Source organism: Balaenoptera ricei, chromosome 10 (assembly GCF_028023285.1).
Source record: "Balaenoptera ricei isolate mBalRic1 chromosome 10, mBalRic1.hap2, whole genome shotgun sequence".
NCBI lineage: Eukaryota > Metazoa > Chordata > Mammalia > Artiodactyla > Balaenopteridae > Balaenoptera > Balaenoptera ricei.
Window position 1 is genome coordinate 48,181,575 of NC_082648.1, and position 17,712 is coordinate 48,199,286.

The window sequence follows — 17,712 nt, forward strand, 5'->3', positions numbered from 1 at the left end:
TGTTGCGGAGCAAAGGCTCCTTACGCGCAGGCTCAGTAGTTGTGGCTCACGGGCCTAGTTGCTCCGCGGCATGTGGGATCTTCCCAGACCAGGGCTCGAACCCGTGTCCACTGCATTAGCAGGCAGATTCTCAACCACTGCACCACCAGGGAAGCCCAACAATCCCAAACTCTTGATGACCTACAGGTTTGTGTTCAGTCTCAAACTCTCACAGGAATCCATACACACCCGGTCTGGCACCTTTAATGCCCTGCATTCCAGCTCACAGTTGTACTCCCCGCCTACTCCGCACATCCGAAGAGTTCACATACTTACATCTTGCAGTGTACATCTTGCAGACCTTAGTCGGCTACCCCACTGCAACCACCTCCTGCTTTAAAGGGCCAAGTTGGTACAGGGAGAACAGGTTATGGAGGACAGTAACCTATAACCAGACAAAACCACCAGGCTCCATGTTCAATTAGTTTCATAATAATTAACTCATCTATAACACTTAATAGTTTACAACACACTTTCACACATGTAGACTTCACGACAGGCCCAAGGGGTAGGATTTTTATCCCTATTCTACAGAAAAGGAAACTGAAGCTCAGAGAGGCCAGTAAGAGGCGACACAAGGATACCGATCTAGGTCTTCTGATTATAGTTCTGATACCCTTTGCACTACACCACCCAACTAAGATGCTTGCCAACCAGTTCCCCTTATCCCTAATACCACTGTCTTGCCCTTGATTTAGGACCTGAAAGAGAAGAGGCTGGATGAGGAATTGAAGGACAGAATGAGGATGCAGGGGTGGGTGAGGGGGGAAATAGTGGATAGTTTGGTGTAATCATTTTGTTTCAGGACTCAAACCTTTCCGGCCCTGCCAAATGCCTCTTCTCCTGCTTATCTAACTGATACTAATTTGTGAAGGATAGGGGATGTTAATATATTAATGTGTAGCTGGAGATAAGAATTAGGGTTAGGATTACCCACGGGAAACTGTAAAATAGCCTGAACAATAATAACTAACAATGAGTGTTTACTATGTGCCAGGTACTGTTCTAAGCATTCTATATACATATATTAACTCATTCAATTTTCACAACAACCCAAGAGGTAGGTGTTTTGTTATTTATCCCCATTTTACAGATGAGGAAACAGGCACGGGCCAAAGTTTAAGTAACTGGCCAAGGTTACACAGCTAGTAAGTTGCAAAGTTGGAACCCATGCAGTCTGACTCTAGCGGTAAGATGATGCCACTTAACGCAGTCATAGAATCTAAGTACGCACAAATGTAAATCATTCTGTGGGTTTGAAGGGAGGTTTTTCATTTGTGTTCCTACTATGACTGCCTCTTTCTCTTGGGGGAAAGAGGAACTATGCCCTTTCCCATCCCCACGAAGAAGGCCGTGTGTCAAAGCACTTATTTAATAATAAACAAATATTGATCAACCACTATGGCCGCGCCTAGTGAAAATGTGAAGACCCCTCCTTCCCCTCATATTTATGCATATTCCAGACCCCTCCCTTTGTCATTTTTTTTTTTTTTTTTACGCGCCCAGGATCAGGCATGTACTCTGGACTCCAGCACACTCATGTCTGTACCTGTGGCTTTGTCACATACAGGAATGCGCCGGCCCGAGGCTGCTGTTTTTCAAATTGAATTTCTAGCATGTTCACACCCCGTTAGGAGGGGATATGGAAGAGACTATGTGTACCAGTGGACGCACTTGCAAACATGTGAGTATTTGCTAGGTGTCGCTGTGCCCAACCCGGGGCCTCTGTAGCCGGGGTAAATAGCTCAGTATTTTGCTTCTCTGGGTGTTCCAGAGTGTGATGCAATAGCAGCGAACAAGGGCGTCATCATGAGGTCACTGCAAGACAAGGGGAAAGGGGCGGGAGGGCGCTCCCTTGAGGGGAGGAGCCCTTTCACCCGGCCCTCGAAGCGGCACCTTCTCTCTCTTCACCAGAGTTTCTCTAGAGCCTCCTCCCTCGGATAAGACCTCTTCCAGCTGCCACCACAGAAAGCTCTGTTTTCAATCCGGGGTTTTGAAGTTTAGGCTCTGGTCACTATGAGAATCTCTGGAAGCCCTGCCCCCAGTTTTAAGTTTCATCCAATAAAGAACCTAAAGGAGGGGCCGGCAGGCGGTTCAGTGACGCAATGCAGATTGATTGGCATTCAGGCCATCGACGTCCTGGATTAGCCCCGAGTTTCGCCAATCCAAAGGCAGGGGTGGGACGGTGCAGGCGCAGAGGATTGGGTTTGGCTGGACTCGATTTAAAGAGACAGAAGCTGTCGGGGTCCAAGAAGACGGTACCCAAGACCCTCCCCCAAGTCCTTGGGCCCACTTGGGTCCCCAAAGCTGGGGATATGGTTTGCGGAGGCTTTGCCTGCTCCAAGAATGCGCTGTGCGCGCTCAACGTAGTGTACATGGTGAGGTTTTGGAGGTGGGGGAAGCTTCAGGGCGGAAAAGCGAGCAGGGAGAATCTCTAGGGTACTTCCGATGGGGAGAGGGGTGTACTGGGGATTCCGGGAAGATTCCCGGGAACTTCCGGCGAAGAGGGAATTCCTCGGGACTTCCGTGGGATGAGGGGAGACTTCCGGTGATCAGAGGGTTTGTCTGGGGGTGGGGGTAATGAACTGAAGGCTGTGGGCATAAAGGCCCAGCCCTCCCTCTTGTGAACTTAAGTTTCTCCCCAATAGAAGTGATGGATGAAGCTAAATGTTCCATTTTATATTCATAGACTCTACTATCCCTGCCACCTCCCACCCCTGTCCCAGCCATTCTGACCTCTGATGGGAGGAACGCCCAGGGATGCTTCTGGTCCTGATAGTAGCACCTCCTCTCCCTCGTTCACACAAAACTCAGTTCTCCTTTTTTGTCCAACCCCCGGGCCCCGCCCCCCCCACCTCCCCCCGCCATGGCCTTTGGCTGTGGTGCACACTAGAATTCTTTGAGATGTATCCTGCTCTGTTTCCCATAGCTGGTAGGCTTGTTGCTCATTGGAGTGGCTGCTTGGGCTAAGGGCCTGGGTCTGGTGTCCAGCATCCACATCATCGGAGGAGTCATTGCTGTGGGAGTCTTCCTTCTTCTCATCGCGGTGGCTGGACTGGTGGGTGCTGTCAACCACCACCAAGTACTGCTGTTCTTTGTATCCTGACCTGAAGTGATGGGGGCACTGGGGCTCCTGGGAGGGCCGAGTCAGCTAGGATGTTAGTGACAAGGGTAGGAGACCTCAGGGATCTTGGGGATATGTCTCCTTGCCCTCCCTTATACCATACTCTATGAAACAGAAGCTGATGATTTTATTGTTTTCAACTGACATAATTTTATAAGTTCTATGACTAGATCAGATGGTTATTATAGGTGGAACATAAGAGTCTAGGACTTTTTGTTTTTTTCCATAACTCTTCCTCTCAGTACATGATCATCCTTGGTTTGGTCTTCGTTTTCCAGTTTGGAATCTCTTGCTCATGTCTGGCTATTAACCTAAGCAAACAGGTAAGAGGGTGCCCTTTCAAGTACTTGATATTTTCCCCCCTCTAACCTCTAACTAACTCCTTACTCTCAGTCTGGCCCCAAAGGTCATTCTTAGGTCCACTACTTCCAGAATCTTGAGCCATTTGCTTCCTCTGGGATGTCTGGCTAATTGTCCATGAGGATGATCCAGAGAAGTGGATAGTTATCATTGTGTCTGCACCTTTGCTTCTGAAGGATGTTAACTCCCTTCACTCGAACAGGGAAACGGAGGCACTTGAACTGGGATCAGGATGTAGGGGATTCTTAAGGTTAGCAGCAAATAATTTCCTTCTGCCTATACCCTCCAGACAGATGTCATCAATGCTTCTTGGTGGGTGATGAGCAACAAGACCCGGGATGAACTGGAAAGAAGTTTTGATTGCTGTGGCTTGTTCAACCTCACAACCCTGGACCAACAAGATTATGCTTTCTGCACTGCAGTGAGTTGGTGTGGGAAAGGGTGCAGGGTGCCGGGGCGGGAATGGTCGGACACTGGGTAAGGCCAATGCCCCAATTGGCAGATTTGAGTTTGAATGTGATTGCCTTTCTCTAGTAGCTCACTTGTATTGGGGCTGTGTGCTGGTGGGAGTGGCGGGGTGGATACAGAGACTAGAGAATTAGCCAAGTGAGATTCCAGTCTGTAGGGTACTGATGAGGAATTGGAAGATAATTTCTAGGGTCATTCACCATAGATATTAGGATAGAGCACTGTAGCAATTCTGCATCCTCCAAACACACATACGTGTGTTTTATCCTCAGATCTGCAAGAGCCGGAGCCCCACATGCCAGATGTGTGGAGAAAAGCTTCTTAAGCATTCAGATGAAGCCCTGAAAATCCTGGGGGGTGTTGGACTCTTCTTTAGCTTTACAGAGGTAACATTCTCTAGTTCCCTTATGTCCTTTCTCTACACCCCTAAGTCTTAGCCCCAGAGATTCAGAATTGGTGCTTATCTCTTTCCCTTTGCTTCTACAGATCCTTGGTGTTTGGCTAGCAATGAGATTTCGGAATCAGAAGGATCCTCGAGCCAACCCCAGTGCCTTTCTATGAGACTTTGGATCCTTCTGACTTCTCTCCTGCTGTCTGCTCTCTCTAAGCTTTTTCTTCCTTCCTTAGGGAAAACCTGGGGTCTATAACCCTTTTTGTTTGAGAAAAAGGAAAGGCCCTTTGCCATGCTCCCTAAAGATGATTGAATAGCTAGGCTTTATGCCTTGACATGTTTTGTTGGGAGCAAGATTATAAGGAATAAAGAAAAACCTTCCTTCCTCTCTCCCTAAGTGGATATGGGAAGCTCCTGGCAGTGCATGAAATGGGATGGGGGTCAGAGTCATTCCTGGCTGTTTCCCCTCTTCTCCCTCTTCCACATACTAGACCATCTCAACACATCTTTGCTCCAAGAGTAAATCAGGGACAGATCCAGAGAGAAAACCAAGAACTCTTGTAATAAGCCGGACTCGGTTTGGGGAAGTTCAGTGAATACAAAAATAAAAACCATTCAAACTCCATAATCAAAGAAGCAACGTAAGTGCCTTTTCTTCTCTTTAGTTAGTTGAGGGGCTCCACTGACTATGTAGGCCCTGTGACCTAAGGAGAATGTGCAGGGAAGTTCCATCTTCCAAATGGTTTTTTCAAATCCCCAAACGGCAAAGCCAACCAGAGAAAGAAACATTAAAAAAAAAAAAAAAAAGACCAGATTTCTTTGTTTTGTTGTTTTTCCTGTATAAAAAAGGATCCCAATATCAAGGTATAGGGAAGGGGAAGAACAAGGGACATACCCCTTGGTGTAAGGACACAGAGGGGGCAAGAGAAGGATAAGCCTCAAAAGGAGGGGTGGGAGGGGAATGTCATTAAGGCAGCAAAATATTCTCTATAAAAAGTTGGAGTCGTCTCCATAGCCTCAGAGATGAAGGCAGAGATCACCTTCTTAGTGGGGGGCTCTCCACTCAAATGTTCAAAGGAAGGGAAATGTTGGCTTCTCTTCTCCTGGTTCTGTTGCAACCATTCCATGGCTCACTCTGGGTTACCTTCTGCCTTATGTAGATAAGAGTGCTGCAGGGCTCGGAAGGCAGAGATTCGCTTGTGTGGGTTAAAAGTCAGCATCTCCTGAGAAGGGAGGCAAAGGTCAGAAAACCATGAAAGAAGATTTCTGCTCACCCCCAACAATACCTGGGATGGGCCATTTTCTATATCCGTCTTTGTGGACAGCCATTCAAAGCAGCAATAAAAACTAGCCCATCCACCAACAAGTCTCAGTAACCACAATGTGTTTGGGTCCCTTTTATCCTGCTCCATTTTCCACCCCAATCTCACCCCATGCCCACGCCCAAGCCTAGTACCAGCAGCAGCTGTGCTCCAGACTCTTCCATCTCAGGTACCACCGACTGCACGGGGCGGGGCCCTCTGGGGGAAAAGGCTCCTCGGGGTAGAGACACATCTCGGGGCCAGTCATCCTCTGGAGGCAGTCCGATCAGGCTATGGGGAACAGGAGAATTCTGGTCAGGAGGGCCCTTCTCCAGCCCCCATCTCCAGGGGCAGAGCCAGTTGCCATTCAGGGCTCAGCAGAAAGAGAAGGACTCAGAATGGAAAACTCTTCCCCTCTGCAGGTCACTTACTCAAAGATTTTGCCTAACTGGTCAGCTTCAGAGTTTCCACAGAAGAGAGGCCTAAGGTGAAAAGAGACATTCATTTAGGTAGCAGTCATTTTCAAAGATATGGTAGTAGAATGACTACTACTTAGTGGCTCAAAACACAGGGTATGGAGAATGAAGGGCTACGAAATTCCTAATTCCACGACATTTCAGAGCTGCTGGTTACGGACAAGGTGGCCAGTAGAATTCGAGTGGAAGAGCGGGCAGGGTATGGATGTGGTTTATGAATATGAAATTTGGGAAATTCAAGATGTTCAGGATACTTGGGCCCCATACTTTCGACGAAACATCTCTGCGAAGATACAGCCAACACTCCACATGTCCACAGGTGTTGCATATGTAGACTGCAAAAGAACTTCTGGAGCACGGTACCAGAGTGTAACAACCTAACGGGAATAAGAAGAGTGGATGAGGGCCCTACGAATTACCCTGAAGCACAACTGCTTCACTAAAATCAAGGATGTGAAAAACACATGCCTTCTCAACTGCTATGGGCAGTCACTCTCCTCCCCCAGCCAGAACCCATTTTGGCTACCATCATTCTACTGACCACAGGTGTAAGTGCCATCTGGTAGCTGTAGATTCTGGCCAGGCCAAAGTCAGCCAGCTTGACTGTCCCACCACTTGTCACCAGAATGTTCTCTGGCTTCAGGTCTCGATGAACGATGCAGTTGGCATGAAGGAAATCTAGGCCTCTTAGAAACTGGCGCATCAGATCCTGGTTTGGAAGGGGGAGGTACAGAGAAACTGGGAACTAGGCACCATACCTGAAATCACAACAGATGCTACTACAAAGGTCCCAATCTACCTCTCAGTGTCTGCCCACCTTACCTTGATGGTCTCCACTGGCAAGCCTGGCGGGGGTGCCTTGTCCAGATATGTCCTTAGGTCTTGGTCCACATGCTCAAACACCAGGGTCACTTTGGTCTCCCGGTCAGTTCGGGCTGTGGCACAGACGTCCATCAGCCTGGCCGGAACAAATGGTAACTCACTGAGCAATCATCTTTGACCCAACATGGCCTCCTCTATTCCCTCAGGTCCCCACTTCTCTCCTGACCACCACTCCACACCTATAAGTTAGGTTGTCTTTTCCCTTTTACTACCCACTCCCAACCCTCCATCTTCTCACCGCACAACATTGGGATGCTCAAAAGCCTCCAGCCGCCGCAGTAAAGCCACCTCACGAACTGTGCTGATGGGCAGGCCCCCTCCAGCACCTCCTCCATTGGGGACTCTTACGCTCTTGAGGGCCACAAAGTGGCCACTGTGGGGATCACGGGCCTTATACACCGTCCCATAGGCACCAACACCAATCTCAGCCACTGGCTCATATCGAGGGGTAGCCATTCTCAGACCAGAGGAGACCCTACAATCACAGAGACTCCTACCACCGAAATTCCTTCCACAGTTCGGATGGTATGAGCCTGCAGCAACAAAGTGACTCCCACAAAAGACATCACAAAGACAACACCAACAGCATCCCGTCCCTTTCCCAAACTTCCATGATGCCGACTCCCAGGTAACACAATGACCCTAACCCCAACCCCTCCAGCCGCGTGAGCTCCTAGAATAAAAAAATGCATTTTCCTTTGGGGCGATCGAACCCCGCACAAGGGAAATGCCACACGACACACTCCCTACATCGAAGACCCTACACCCAGTCCCTGAAATTGCACCTTCCTAAGGCCACAAAGGAACATATCACACCCTGCCCCACTTCCCGCCCTCGAGCGACCCTTCCATAACCAACCCGCGTAGGAAGCCGTGGAGGGCGAGTATGGTCCCCATTCCTGGAAAGGGCTACACTTACCTCACCCCGTGTCTGGAGCTGCGGGGGCGGCCCGTTATCGGGGCCCCGGAGCCGGTTCCTGCGGCGCCATACACTCGAGCTCGGTCCGGGACAGCTGGACGCTACGGGCCCGACCATAGACACAGGCCGCAGGCTAGAGCGGCCCCCTTTACCCCCACCCTCACCATGTGACCAGCTGCCAAAGAGGCGCGCGGAAATCGAGGGGGCGGGGCGAACGCCGGACGTTCGGAGCACGTGACCACACTACTCAGGCGCAGAGGGGCAGCCGGGAGCGGCTTTGAACGAGAAGGGGGCGGGGAGGGGAAAGGGGCGGAGGGGCGATGGCAACCACGTGATCTGTTGCTATCACACGTGACCGCTTGACATTGCTTGGAGAAGCAGAGGTGTGGTTACGCAGCAGGGCACGTGACTGGCTGCCGTAACTCCGGCTCGGGGGTGGGGCGGGAGAAGAGAGAGGGTGGAGTCCAATGCGATGCCATGGCAACCGGGGCCACCCAGGATTCCCAACACTGGGCTGGAAGCCGAGCCTGAGTGCATCTCCAGTCTCACTACCCGTCTCTCACTCTCTCTCCTTGCGGGGAGGTGGATCGGGGGACGGGAGGTGGTACGGTCGTCTTTCTGCTCCACCGCTATCGGAAAAATATATTCTCATTTGTGTCTTTGTTTCACTTATTCAACAAATTTTTACTGAGTGCTTGCTTCCTGTATTTATGTGGGGGTTTTGTTTGTGTCCTTTAAACTAGTGATAAGGCCATCTGTGAAGATATAGCCACATATTTTATATGTGGTCATATAAAATAGGGAGTAGACAGTACCCATATGAGGGCAAAACTAGGATTAAAGGACTGATGGAAGGCAGATTAATACAATAATCCAACAGGAAGAGTGGCAAGGTAATGCCCTTCCCTCTTCCCAACTTTCACCTCTTCCTGGGAGTGTTAAGGCAGAGACCAGATACCTTCTGGCAGAGAAGTTATTGATGAGCCAGAAACAGGAATACTTGAACTTTAAGGTTCTTTTCTGCAGTAAGATGCTATGACATATGTGTGTATGTGTATATATATGTGTATGATACTATATACAGCACATATAGATGGGTAGATATAGGAGTGAGCATGTGCAAGGAAGTTACCACCACGCTGCATGAAAATGACTGTGCCCTTCTGCAAAACCTTGTGACTCCTTATATGGGGTCATTGTGTTTCCCTTTTTTCCCCTATTGCAAGCTTTCTTAGCCCTTGCCCCTCCTCAGAACAGACTTTTCCTAAATAGACTCTGTTCACAGACATCTAGGTAGACAACAGGCAAGCTTCTCTGACTTCCCTTGTCTTACTGGCTCCAACTTCTTTATCTCCCAACCCTTTGGGGGAATGGGAATAAGGGAAGGAAGGAATCAGCGTCTCATTTATGATAAACTGTCTAAAATCTGAAACCATTCTATTACTCTATTTGCTCTCCTTGTGCCCTAACTTCTATTCTCCTTAACCATCTGCCTGAGGATGTAAGCGTTCAGGCTTGAGATTAATATAAACCATGCTCCAGGGCAAAATGGAAGACATGTCAGTATAGATTCCCCCTCTTTGCATTCTGCTTGTTGTAGTTCTGGGCCCTTGCTGGCAAAGGCAACTGGGACACCAGTAAGAAAAATCTCAAGGTCCTAACTGGCTAAGGGGCTTGTGAGGAGTATGTTTCATTGGCTGTTTTGCTAGGATTGGTTGGTCTGTAAACCTTCTGGAAGGCTAAGTGTCTCTGAGTGTGTCAAACTTCCATCCTACACCAGCAGGGTCCACTTTAGCCTCACCCTCCACTCACTGTTTTTAAAATAGAAGTCATCCTCTATGTTGGCTTGGGTTCCAGCCCCTTTTTCGGATTCATTCATCCACCATCCAAAATATTTGAATGCTTCATAAGAGCATTACTCTCCTCAATCACTTTCTATTGAGGATCCTTAGTTTGACAGTCTGTTCCTGATTACATACCCTCCCTTCTCCTGTTAATTACTCTTTTACTAATTAGTTTTTTCCATTGTGTTTGACCCATTGAGCTCCCCTGGAATTCCTTTTCTCTAAGCACTGAAAAGGAGAGGAGAGGGAGGATGTAAGTGTAAGGCAGAAATAATGTGATGAGGGGGTACAACTGGTTCTCAGGGTCAAGACCCCCATAAGAGCAAAGAGCTAAGCATGTGCGTGTGTTACGTATTGTTCACTTCAGTTGCAGTGGTGGTGGGTCAGGAGAATACCAGGAAAGACACTCATCCCTTTAGCACTCCAGTCTCCCTTGCTCACTCACCTCCCTCACACATTACAATTACACACTTCTGTTTCTCATACAATCCAATTCGATCCCTTACACACTCATCTCTTTTCCATAGTCACACACCGTGCACACGTTTCAGTCTTTTGTGTAAAAGTGTTTATTGCTTGAGTCCATCTCTTGCTCACTCACCTCGGACAGTTGCATAGCTTGCTTTCTTTGCACACTCCCATTTTGCACAAGCCTCTCCCTCCCTGGTGCACCTGCGTCTTTGACCACTCACCTTCCATCCTCACCCGCTCACCCCCCCAACACACACACTCCCATTCACACACCTATTCTACCCGTGCGCACACCCCCTTTCCTTGGCCACTCCCCTCCCTCCACCCTCCCCCGGGCTCGCACACTCGCCCCCGCCTCTGGGGACACCTGCTCGTGCCGGGCAGGGCGGGGATGCGCAGCCGCGGCCACTTCTCCTCCTCTCCCCTTCCCCGCCCCGCCCCTCCCTCCATCCCTCACCGGCTCCCCGGCTCCCGCCCCGCCCGCCCGCCGCTCCGGGGGGGTCTCCGCCGCCGCCGCCGCCGGAAGGAGCCGCCATTTGCCACCGCCGAGCGCACGGGCCGAGCCGGAGCCGCGAGCCGGAGCGGGACTGGGGCCAGGAGGACGGCGATGGGGGGCGGCCCCGCCGCAGGAGGACCGGGGCGCGTAACCCCGGGAGCCCGGCCCGCCCCGGACCCGGACCCGCGGGGCGCGACACCCTGAGCCCCCCTCCCCGCCCACTGCCCTGGCCATGGCTGCCCGCCCCGCCGCCCCCGGGCCGCCAGCCCTCTCGGCCCCGCAAGCCCCGCAACCCCGGCTGTGGCAGCAGTGAACGGCTCTCGCAGGCCCCGAAGACCCCAGCCGGGCTCGGCTCTCCAGCGCGCGCCCCCTTCCCGGCCTTGTCCTCTCCCTTCCCCCAGCCGCCCGAGAGCCCCCCTTGCACGCCGCCCCCCGCCCCCCGGCGCCCGGACGATGCTCAAGTCTCGGCTCCGCATGTTCCTGAACGAGCTGAAGCTGCTGGTGCTGACGGGCGGGGGGCGGCCCCGGGCCGAGCCGCAGCCCCGGGGGGGCGGGGGAGGCGGCTGCGGCTGGGCGCCCTTCGCCGGCTGCTCGACCCGGGACGGCGACGGAGACGAAGAGGAGTACTACGGGTCCCAGCCGAGGGCCCGGGGCCTGGCCGGCGACAAGGAGCCGCGGGCCGGACTCCCGCCGCCGCCCGCGCCGCCGCCGCCGCCGCCGCCCCCGGGCGCGCTGGACGCCCTGTCGCTCAGCAGCAGCCTGGACAGCGGGCTCCGAACCCCCCAGTGCCGAATCTGCTTCCAGGGCCCGGAGCAGGTAAGGCCCGGTCATCCGGCGGGGCGGGGAGGGGTGGGGCGCGCACCTGGGGCGCCCGGGGAGACCGGGAACAGGGGGCGGGGCCTGAGGAAGCTGGGCGGGACCCAGCGCCCAGGGTGGAAGTGGAGTGAGGTTGGGGGGCTTGGCTGGAGACTCCGGGAGCGCAGATATGGCGTGGAGGGGGATCAGGGGTCCCCAGGAAGGGGTGGGGCTTTCTCCTGGGAGGGCTCAAAATCTCTCTCTCCCCTTAACCGAGACACCCTTTCTCGCCCACTTCTCTCACCCCAGGGTCTCTGTAGGCCGAGGGGGCCTATCCTCTGGGAGGTAGGCAGAGAGGAGAATGCTTCTTGAAGGGAGGGGCCCAGCCGGTGCCCTTGCCTTCCTCAGTAGTTCTCTACGTGGGGCACTTTTCTTCACTTCCCATTCCACAACTTTCCTTCTCATTCCAAAGAATATCCTCTGTTTAAATGTTATGGACAAAGTTGTCCCGGAATAGTATGGGGGGGGGGTGTCTCTATGTCGTGAGAAATTGCTCTTTGATTAAAGGGGAACACCCTCCACTCACACCCTTAGGATTTCCCCCTTTTTGATACGTGGAAACTGAGGACTGTAACCTATCCCAGTCTGCACCACATCTGTGAAATACTTTACAGTGATGGGGAGTGGGTTAGGAAGGCATGGCTCAGAAGCTCTGACCCTCCCTTCCTGTCTCTCCAGATCCTAAGTGGCAGCCTTCCATTTGGGAACCCTTAAAGAGCACCCTCCTCAAACTCTGGAAACAGAGAAGACCCAATATTCACCGGCCAACCCTCCCCCGGCCCCCCAGTCCCTTTCCATGTCTCTTCTATTGGGCCAGGGAAGTTTACCTTGAGCTCTAATTTTTTTTCTTTTAGGCTGCAGCCTTAGCTTCTTGCCCTGTTTTGGGTGAAAAGCCTGATTTATTTTTTTTATTTTTTATTTTTTTTAAGGTGGGAGACTGACTGACCTGGAGAGGAGGTTTTCCTCTCCTGTAGTGGAGAGGACTGGGGTCGGGTGGCGATAGCTGACAGGAACCCTCCTCACTCTTCCTCCAGGGGGAGCTCCTGAGCCCCTGCCGCTGCGACGGCTCCGTGCGCTGCACGCACCAGCCCTGCCTCATCCGCTGGATCAGCGAGCGGGGCTCCTGGAGCTGTGAGCTCTGCTACTTCAAGTACCAGGTCCTGGCGATCAGCACCAAGAATCCCTTGCAGGTGAGGTGCAAGGGGAGAACTCTGAGACTGGGGCAAGGGCCTTTCAGCAATTAGAATCAGGGACCCTCCAGGGAGCCTATTTAAGCATTTACTCTTGCTTTCAAAGTCACCCTCCTTACCATTGCCATAATTTAGTGTCTGTCTGTAAATCCTCCCTTCCTTCATTTACTCACAAAGACATTTATTGGGTGCCACCTGTGTTCCAGGCCCTGGGACAACAAAAGAGGAAAAGATGGTAGTGCTGCTGCTACTGCTGGTAGCAAACATGTAGAGTTTTCTATGTATCAAGTTCTTGGTGTGTATTAACTCTTTTAATCTTCATAATAATCCTAATAGTTATGTTACTTAGCCAGTAAGTAATGGACTAAGGATTTGGAATTCAAACCTAGATGGTCTGGCTTCAGAGCATCTGCCTGATCATGCCTTTCTAAAATAAGACAGAAAATGATCTCAAACAATGTGAGAGATGCCACATTCTAGATGTGATCAAGGCACAGAGAAGCAGATTGTTAATCCTGCCTGAAGGGTTTCGGGAAGGCTCCTGGTGCATCCTCCTATTCAGGGCCACCCTAATCTGGTCCTCTGTCTCTTTCTGTGACTTTTTGGAGCCTTTTCTCCCACACAGTGGCAGGCCATCTCCCTGACGGTCATTGAGAAGGTCCAGATTGCAGCCATAGTTCTGGGCTCACTCTTCCTTGTCGCCAGCATCTCCTGGCTCATCTGGTCCTCACTCAGCCCTTCAGCCAAGTGGCAACGGCAAGATCTGCTCTTTCAGATCTGCTACGGCATGTACGGCTTCATGGATGTCGTCTGCATAGGTGAGGATACCTCTCTCTCTCTCACCTGCTCAGCATCTTCCTCCAACTCACACACTTAATTTTCCCTGCCCATTCCCTCAGTTTCATGGCCACATTTTCTACCATTGGGGGCCTTTAGGGCTATCTCCCTTCCCTGCTTCTCCAGGCCCTTTGCAAACCCTATCTCCTCCCCCTGGAGAAATGCTTGCTTAAGTACCTCTGGCCTAGGTCTGGGCAGCAGTTCACCCTGGATTTCTTATCCTCTTGCTCAGGCCTCATCGTCCATGAAGGCTCCTCTGTCTACCGTATCTTCAAGCGCTGGCAGGCAGTAAACCAGCAGTGGAAGGTCCTGAATTACGACAAGACCAAGGACATAGGAGGAGATGCAGGGGGAGGGACGGCAGGGAAGCCGGGCCCCAGGACCTCACGGACGGGCCCCCCGACCGGGGCCACCAGCCGCCCCCTGGCCGCCCAGCGCATGCGGACGCTCTTGCCTCAGCGCTGTGGTTACACAATCCTGCATCTACTTGGACAGCTGCGGCCACCAGATCCCCGTTCCAGTTCCCATTCTGGCCGCGAGGTTGTCATGAGGGTCACCACAGTCTGAACTAAACTCCAGGAGTGGGGATCTTGAATCAGTGCATCAGCCAGAGATAAGCTGTCATGGCTGCTGGAGGTACCACCTGGACAAGGTGTTTGGGGCACACTGCCCCACCACTGAGGATCTCTGTGGGCAGCCTCAAGCTGGAGACATTGTCTGGCCTCTACTGCCCACTGGGTAGAGATGCCTGGATGACATTCCAGCCCCCACTGACAGCTCCTCACACTCATCTTGCGGCAGCCAGTGGGCAGGTGGGGAGAGCATCTTTTCTTCCCTAGAGAACCGTCCTTACCTCAGCTCCTAGGGCCTCCAGCCCCCCAGCTCCACTATGGTGACTTGGTGAAGGGGGACCAATGCCAGAAGAAAGGGGCTGTAGACGCCCCCCAATCCCCACCCCATGGCCACAGGGCAGCTGGCAATAAGACTAGTATACATTGACCTCCCATTCCCTGCATGAGGGTGGGGGTACTTCCCCCTGCTCCTCCCCCCATTGCATGGGGGGAGGGCATAAAGAATCATTTATATGCACGTGGAGACTCCTTTCTCATCTGGGGCTTTTCTGGAGGGTTGGGAGGTGTGGGCAGGTTTCTCTGCAGAGGCTGCAAATCCCAAATGCAGCAGTGGATTCTGAGTTGGAGGTGTAACTCCCACTTGGTGGTGAATAATTCACATTGGCTGCTAGGTGGCAGTGCTCAGAAGTATCTAAGGGGTGGACCTGACACCTGCGTGTTGTGTGATTTAGAAAAAAATCTCTCCACGTGGTTTTCCTGTCTACCTCATAGGGTTGGATTGAGGATAAATGAGGGATAGGTTGAATGCCATTGCAAAGAAAATCAGTGATGGCATAAAAAGATCTCTAGACTAGTTGATGGTCCATTTATTTCAAACAATAGCTGGTTAACAAATTCCAAAATGTTTTTCATCTGGAGTTGCACAGAGCCTTGGAAATTTGTGTTAAGTGTTATAATAGATATGGAAAATATGAGGGGAAATAGACACTGCACATGTGAAGGATAGTGGTTATTTGCAAGAATGAGAGCTCCTCCAGCTCCCTAAACATTGGGGAATGGGGAAGCCTGGAGCAATCCTTCTAGTTCTGGGGATCTTGTGGGTTCTATTAATCCCTACCAGGTAATGTGCTCACCCAGAGAAGTGGTATGAAGTGAATTTGGACTCGTTTGGAGTGAGACAGACAGAATTTCTCAGAGTTATGAGTCTCCAACCCCAGTTTAAGCTACTGCTATGGCAATTCAGGGTCACAGGTCTGATCCTGCTGTGCCCCAGCTAGTGATATTAACTGGAAGATCTTGTGCTTGGAGCCAGCAGCATAGAGGGCTGTTGTTTATAGAGAAGAGGTTTGGGACGGACTGGTTAAATGTCAGCCTAAAGCCTGGTCCCTTTCTCTTGAGGCCTTGGGGCTGTGTATTATATGAATGATGTTGTCTTTTACGTGAACTATTCATCAGCAATTAAAATAATTACTTCATAACATTGCTTAAGTCAGATCCAGAGGCCTTTCCTATTATTGGTCCTTCTCTCAGGGAAGATTCTGCTCTGCCTTCTCCCTGGAAATGTTTTGGGGACAGTGCTTCTCTATTAAAGGTCACATATCCTTGCCCAGGAAATAGTCTTCCCCATCCCTCTCCAAAGGGGGTCTTGGTCGCTGTCCGCGGTGCTGGCACCCAGACTCGCCTGGGAATATAGGAACCAAAGCTGTACTTGGGTTTGAGTTACCTGGAAGTGTTGAAGTGCATCACCTCCAAACTTGGAAGGGATCAAAGTGGAGAGAGGACTGAGGCTGAGCCTCCCATTTTTCCAGTGGGAAATCGTTTCCCAGAGAGATAACCTTCCACATTCCCCACCTGGGGAGACAGAAGGGCCAGACTTCACTGATTTGCCTTTCACAGAATAGCTGGTGGAGACCAAAAGGGAGACAGTAAATCCAAGTGACTCTTAGTTCTTATCCTGGCAGACAGGGCTCAGGTAGCTATGACACAGATGAGGCTTGTGCCAAGCCTGGGCTGTCCCCCACAATGGCCGCACATGGAGGCTCAGACATACCCAAGAGCACAGGCACACTTACAAACACACCGCCTCTGTTTCCACCCTGCGTCCTAAAATGAGGCCCGGTGAGACAGTATGTTCCCCTCCCCTTCAGGACCATTGGAGGTCTTGGTATGGAAGTTGGGACCAGCGATCTGTAGGGTCCTCTTTCTTTCCCTTATTCCACCTTTAAGAGATTCTTGTCCAGGAGAGGGGTCATAAGAACTGCTGCCCTCCTCAAGTGAGCCGTCCTATTTTCCCATGAGGAGTGTGGGTGTGCAAAATCTTCCCCAGTGATTCCAGAGGAAAGGGTCTGAGAGGAAGCTGGGCGTTACTTCCCCTCCAAGCTCAAAACTGCTAAAAATCAGGTCACTTAGGTTCAAGTTGAGCTTAGTGATAGGGAATGGGGGAGGAGACTGAGAACCCAGTAGAGAAGGAGCTGAGAGGAGGGGCAATAAGAGCACACAAACCTTGGTCTCTGCACAGGGCCTTGGGTATACACTGCCCCTCTGTAGGTCTTACATAAATAGATAGCTCCCAGAAGGCCAGTGGCTGACGGAGTTTCTGCAGTCAGGGAGCCATGTCTAGGGCAGGGGCTGAGGTGGTGAGAGGAGGGGGAAGTGTGAAGTGAAATCTCTGTCTCCATCTGCTAATTGGAATGGAGGGGAGCAGGAGGAAGGGGAACAAGTCCTGACATGGGGAGGGTAAGCTAGGCTACAGAAGGAGCTGCAGGGAATGTGCTGAGAGATGTATTTGGATGGAAGCTAATCTATATACGTTACAAGGGGAGAACGGAGCCCAGCCACTGGGGGGCCAGAGAATGCTGACTCAGGGAAACGGGCTCCTGCTGCCCACCCCTCTTCTCTTGCCTTGGTGCCCTAGGGCTTCTGGCCACCTCCACACTTGGCTTTCATCCTGTCTGTCTGACTTCACTTCTCTGTCTGTATCCCTGTCTTTCTCTGAAGGAAATTGCCTTGGAGCACCTTCTCCAGGCAGGACAGAGTGTCCATGCTAGGGTGTCCTTTGGTCCTGGCACTCCAGGTTCCAAAAGCACTCTTCTACCAAAGAGTCAGCCGTCTCTGGCCATCTCGGCAAGTCCCTATCCACCCTTTTAACAGCCTAGCCCTTGAAGCTACTTTTCACCACCACCCCCTTAATCTCTTACAGGGAGCCAGACTTGGCTGTTCCCACTACAGATAGAAATGTGTCTGGCAAAACTGACCAAACATAAAGAATAATTTAATAATTAGTCCTCTTTATGTACCTGTGATAGTCCCCCAAATTTTTATAAAATCTTGTCCTCAATGATCTTCTCTATATTTTGGAGATAATTAAATGTAGAATCACAAGTGAATAGTAAGTTCTGTGGTTTGTCTTTAAGTTAAGAAAATAAAAAATTAAAGAAAATTGCTAAATTACTTAGACCACAGTTCTGTAATTTAAATCACTGCCTCT

The 17,712-nt window shown here is 51.4% G+C and overlaps 3 protein-coding genes across 5 annotated transcripts; 2 read left to right on the forward strand and 1 right to left on the reverse strand.

Moving 5' to 3' along the window:
- Positions 1–2,210: 2,210 nt before the first annotated feature.
- Positions 2,211–5,758, forward strand: TSPAN31 (tetraspanin 31). The gene is made up of 6 exons (XM_059936330.1): positions 2,211–2,417; positions 2,969–3,136; positions 3,406–3,486; positions 3,813–3,944; positions 4,264–4,377; positions 4,478–5,758. The coding sequence occupies exons 1-6, from the start codon at positions 2,355–2,357 to the stop codon at positions 4,550–4,552; spliced, it is 633 nt and encodes a 210-aa protein (XP_059792313.1). The 5' UTR covers positions 2,211–2,354; the 3' UTR covers positions 4,553–5,758.
- CDK4 (cyclin dependent kinase 4) lies at positions 5,197–8,151 on the reverse strand. Of its 3 annotated transcripts, none has more exons than XM_059936329.1 (8): positions 7,961–8,151; positions 7,280–7,534; positions 6,982–7,117; positions 6,701–6,868; positions 6,427–6,536; positions 6,115–6,165; positions 5,839–5,974; positions 5,197–5,605 (listed from the first exon to the last, which is right to left on the reverse strand). In XM_059936329.1, exons 2-8 carry the CDS (start codon positions 7,495–7,497, stop codon positions 5,513–5,515), a joined length of 912 nt encoding a protein of 303 aa, XP_059792312.1. In that variant the 5' UTR covers positions 7,498–7,534; positions 7,961–8,151; the 3' UTR covers positions 5,197–5,512. The 3 variants fall into 3 exon arrangements, with proteins under 3 accessions (XP_059792312.1, XP_059792311.1, XP_059792310.1); XM_059936328.1 differs by having other exon boundaries at positions 7,280–7,574; XM_059936327.1 differs by having other exon boundaries at positions 7,280–7,516; positions 7,961–8,149.
- Positions 8,152–11,111: 2,960 nt separating this feature from the next.
- Positions 11,112–14,742, forward strand: MARCHF9 (membrane associated ring-CH-type finger 9). The gene is made up of 4 exons (XM_059936331.1): positions 11,112–11,587; positions 12,661–12,816; positions 13,442–13,634; positions 13,886–14,742. The coding sequence occupies exons 1-4, from the start codon at positions 11,225–11,227 to the stop codon at positions 14,218–14,220; spliced, it is 1,047 nt and encodes a 348-aa protein (XP_059792314.1). The 5' UTR covers positions 11,112–11,224; the 3' UTR covers positions 14,221–14,742.
- The last annotated feature ends 2,970 nt before the right edge of the window (positions 14,743–17,712 follow it).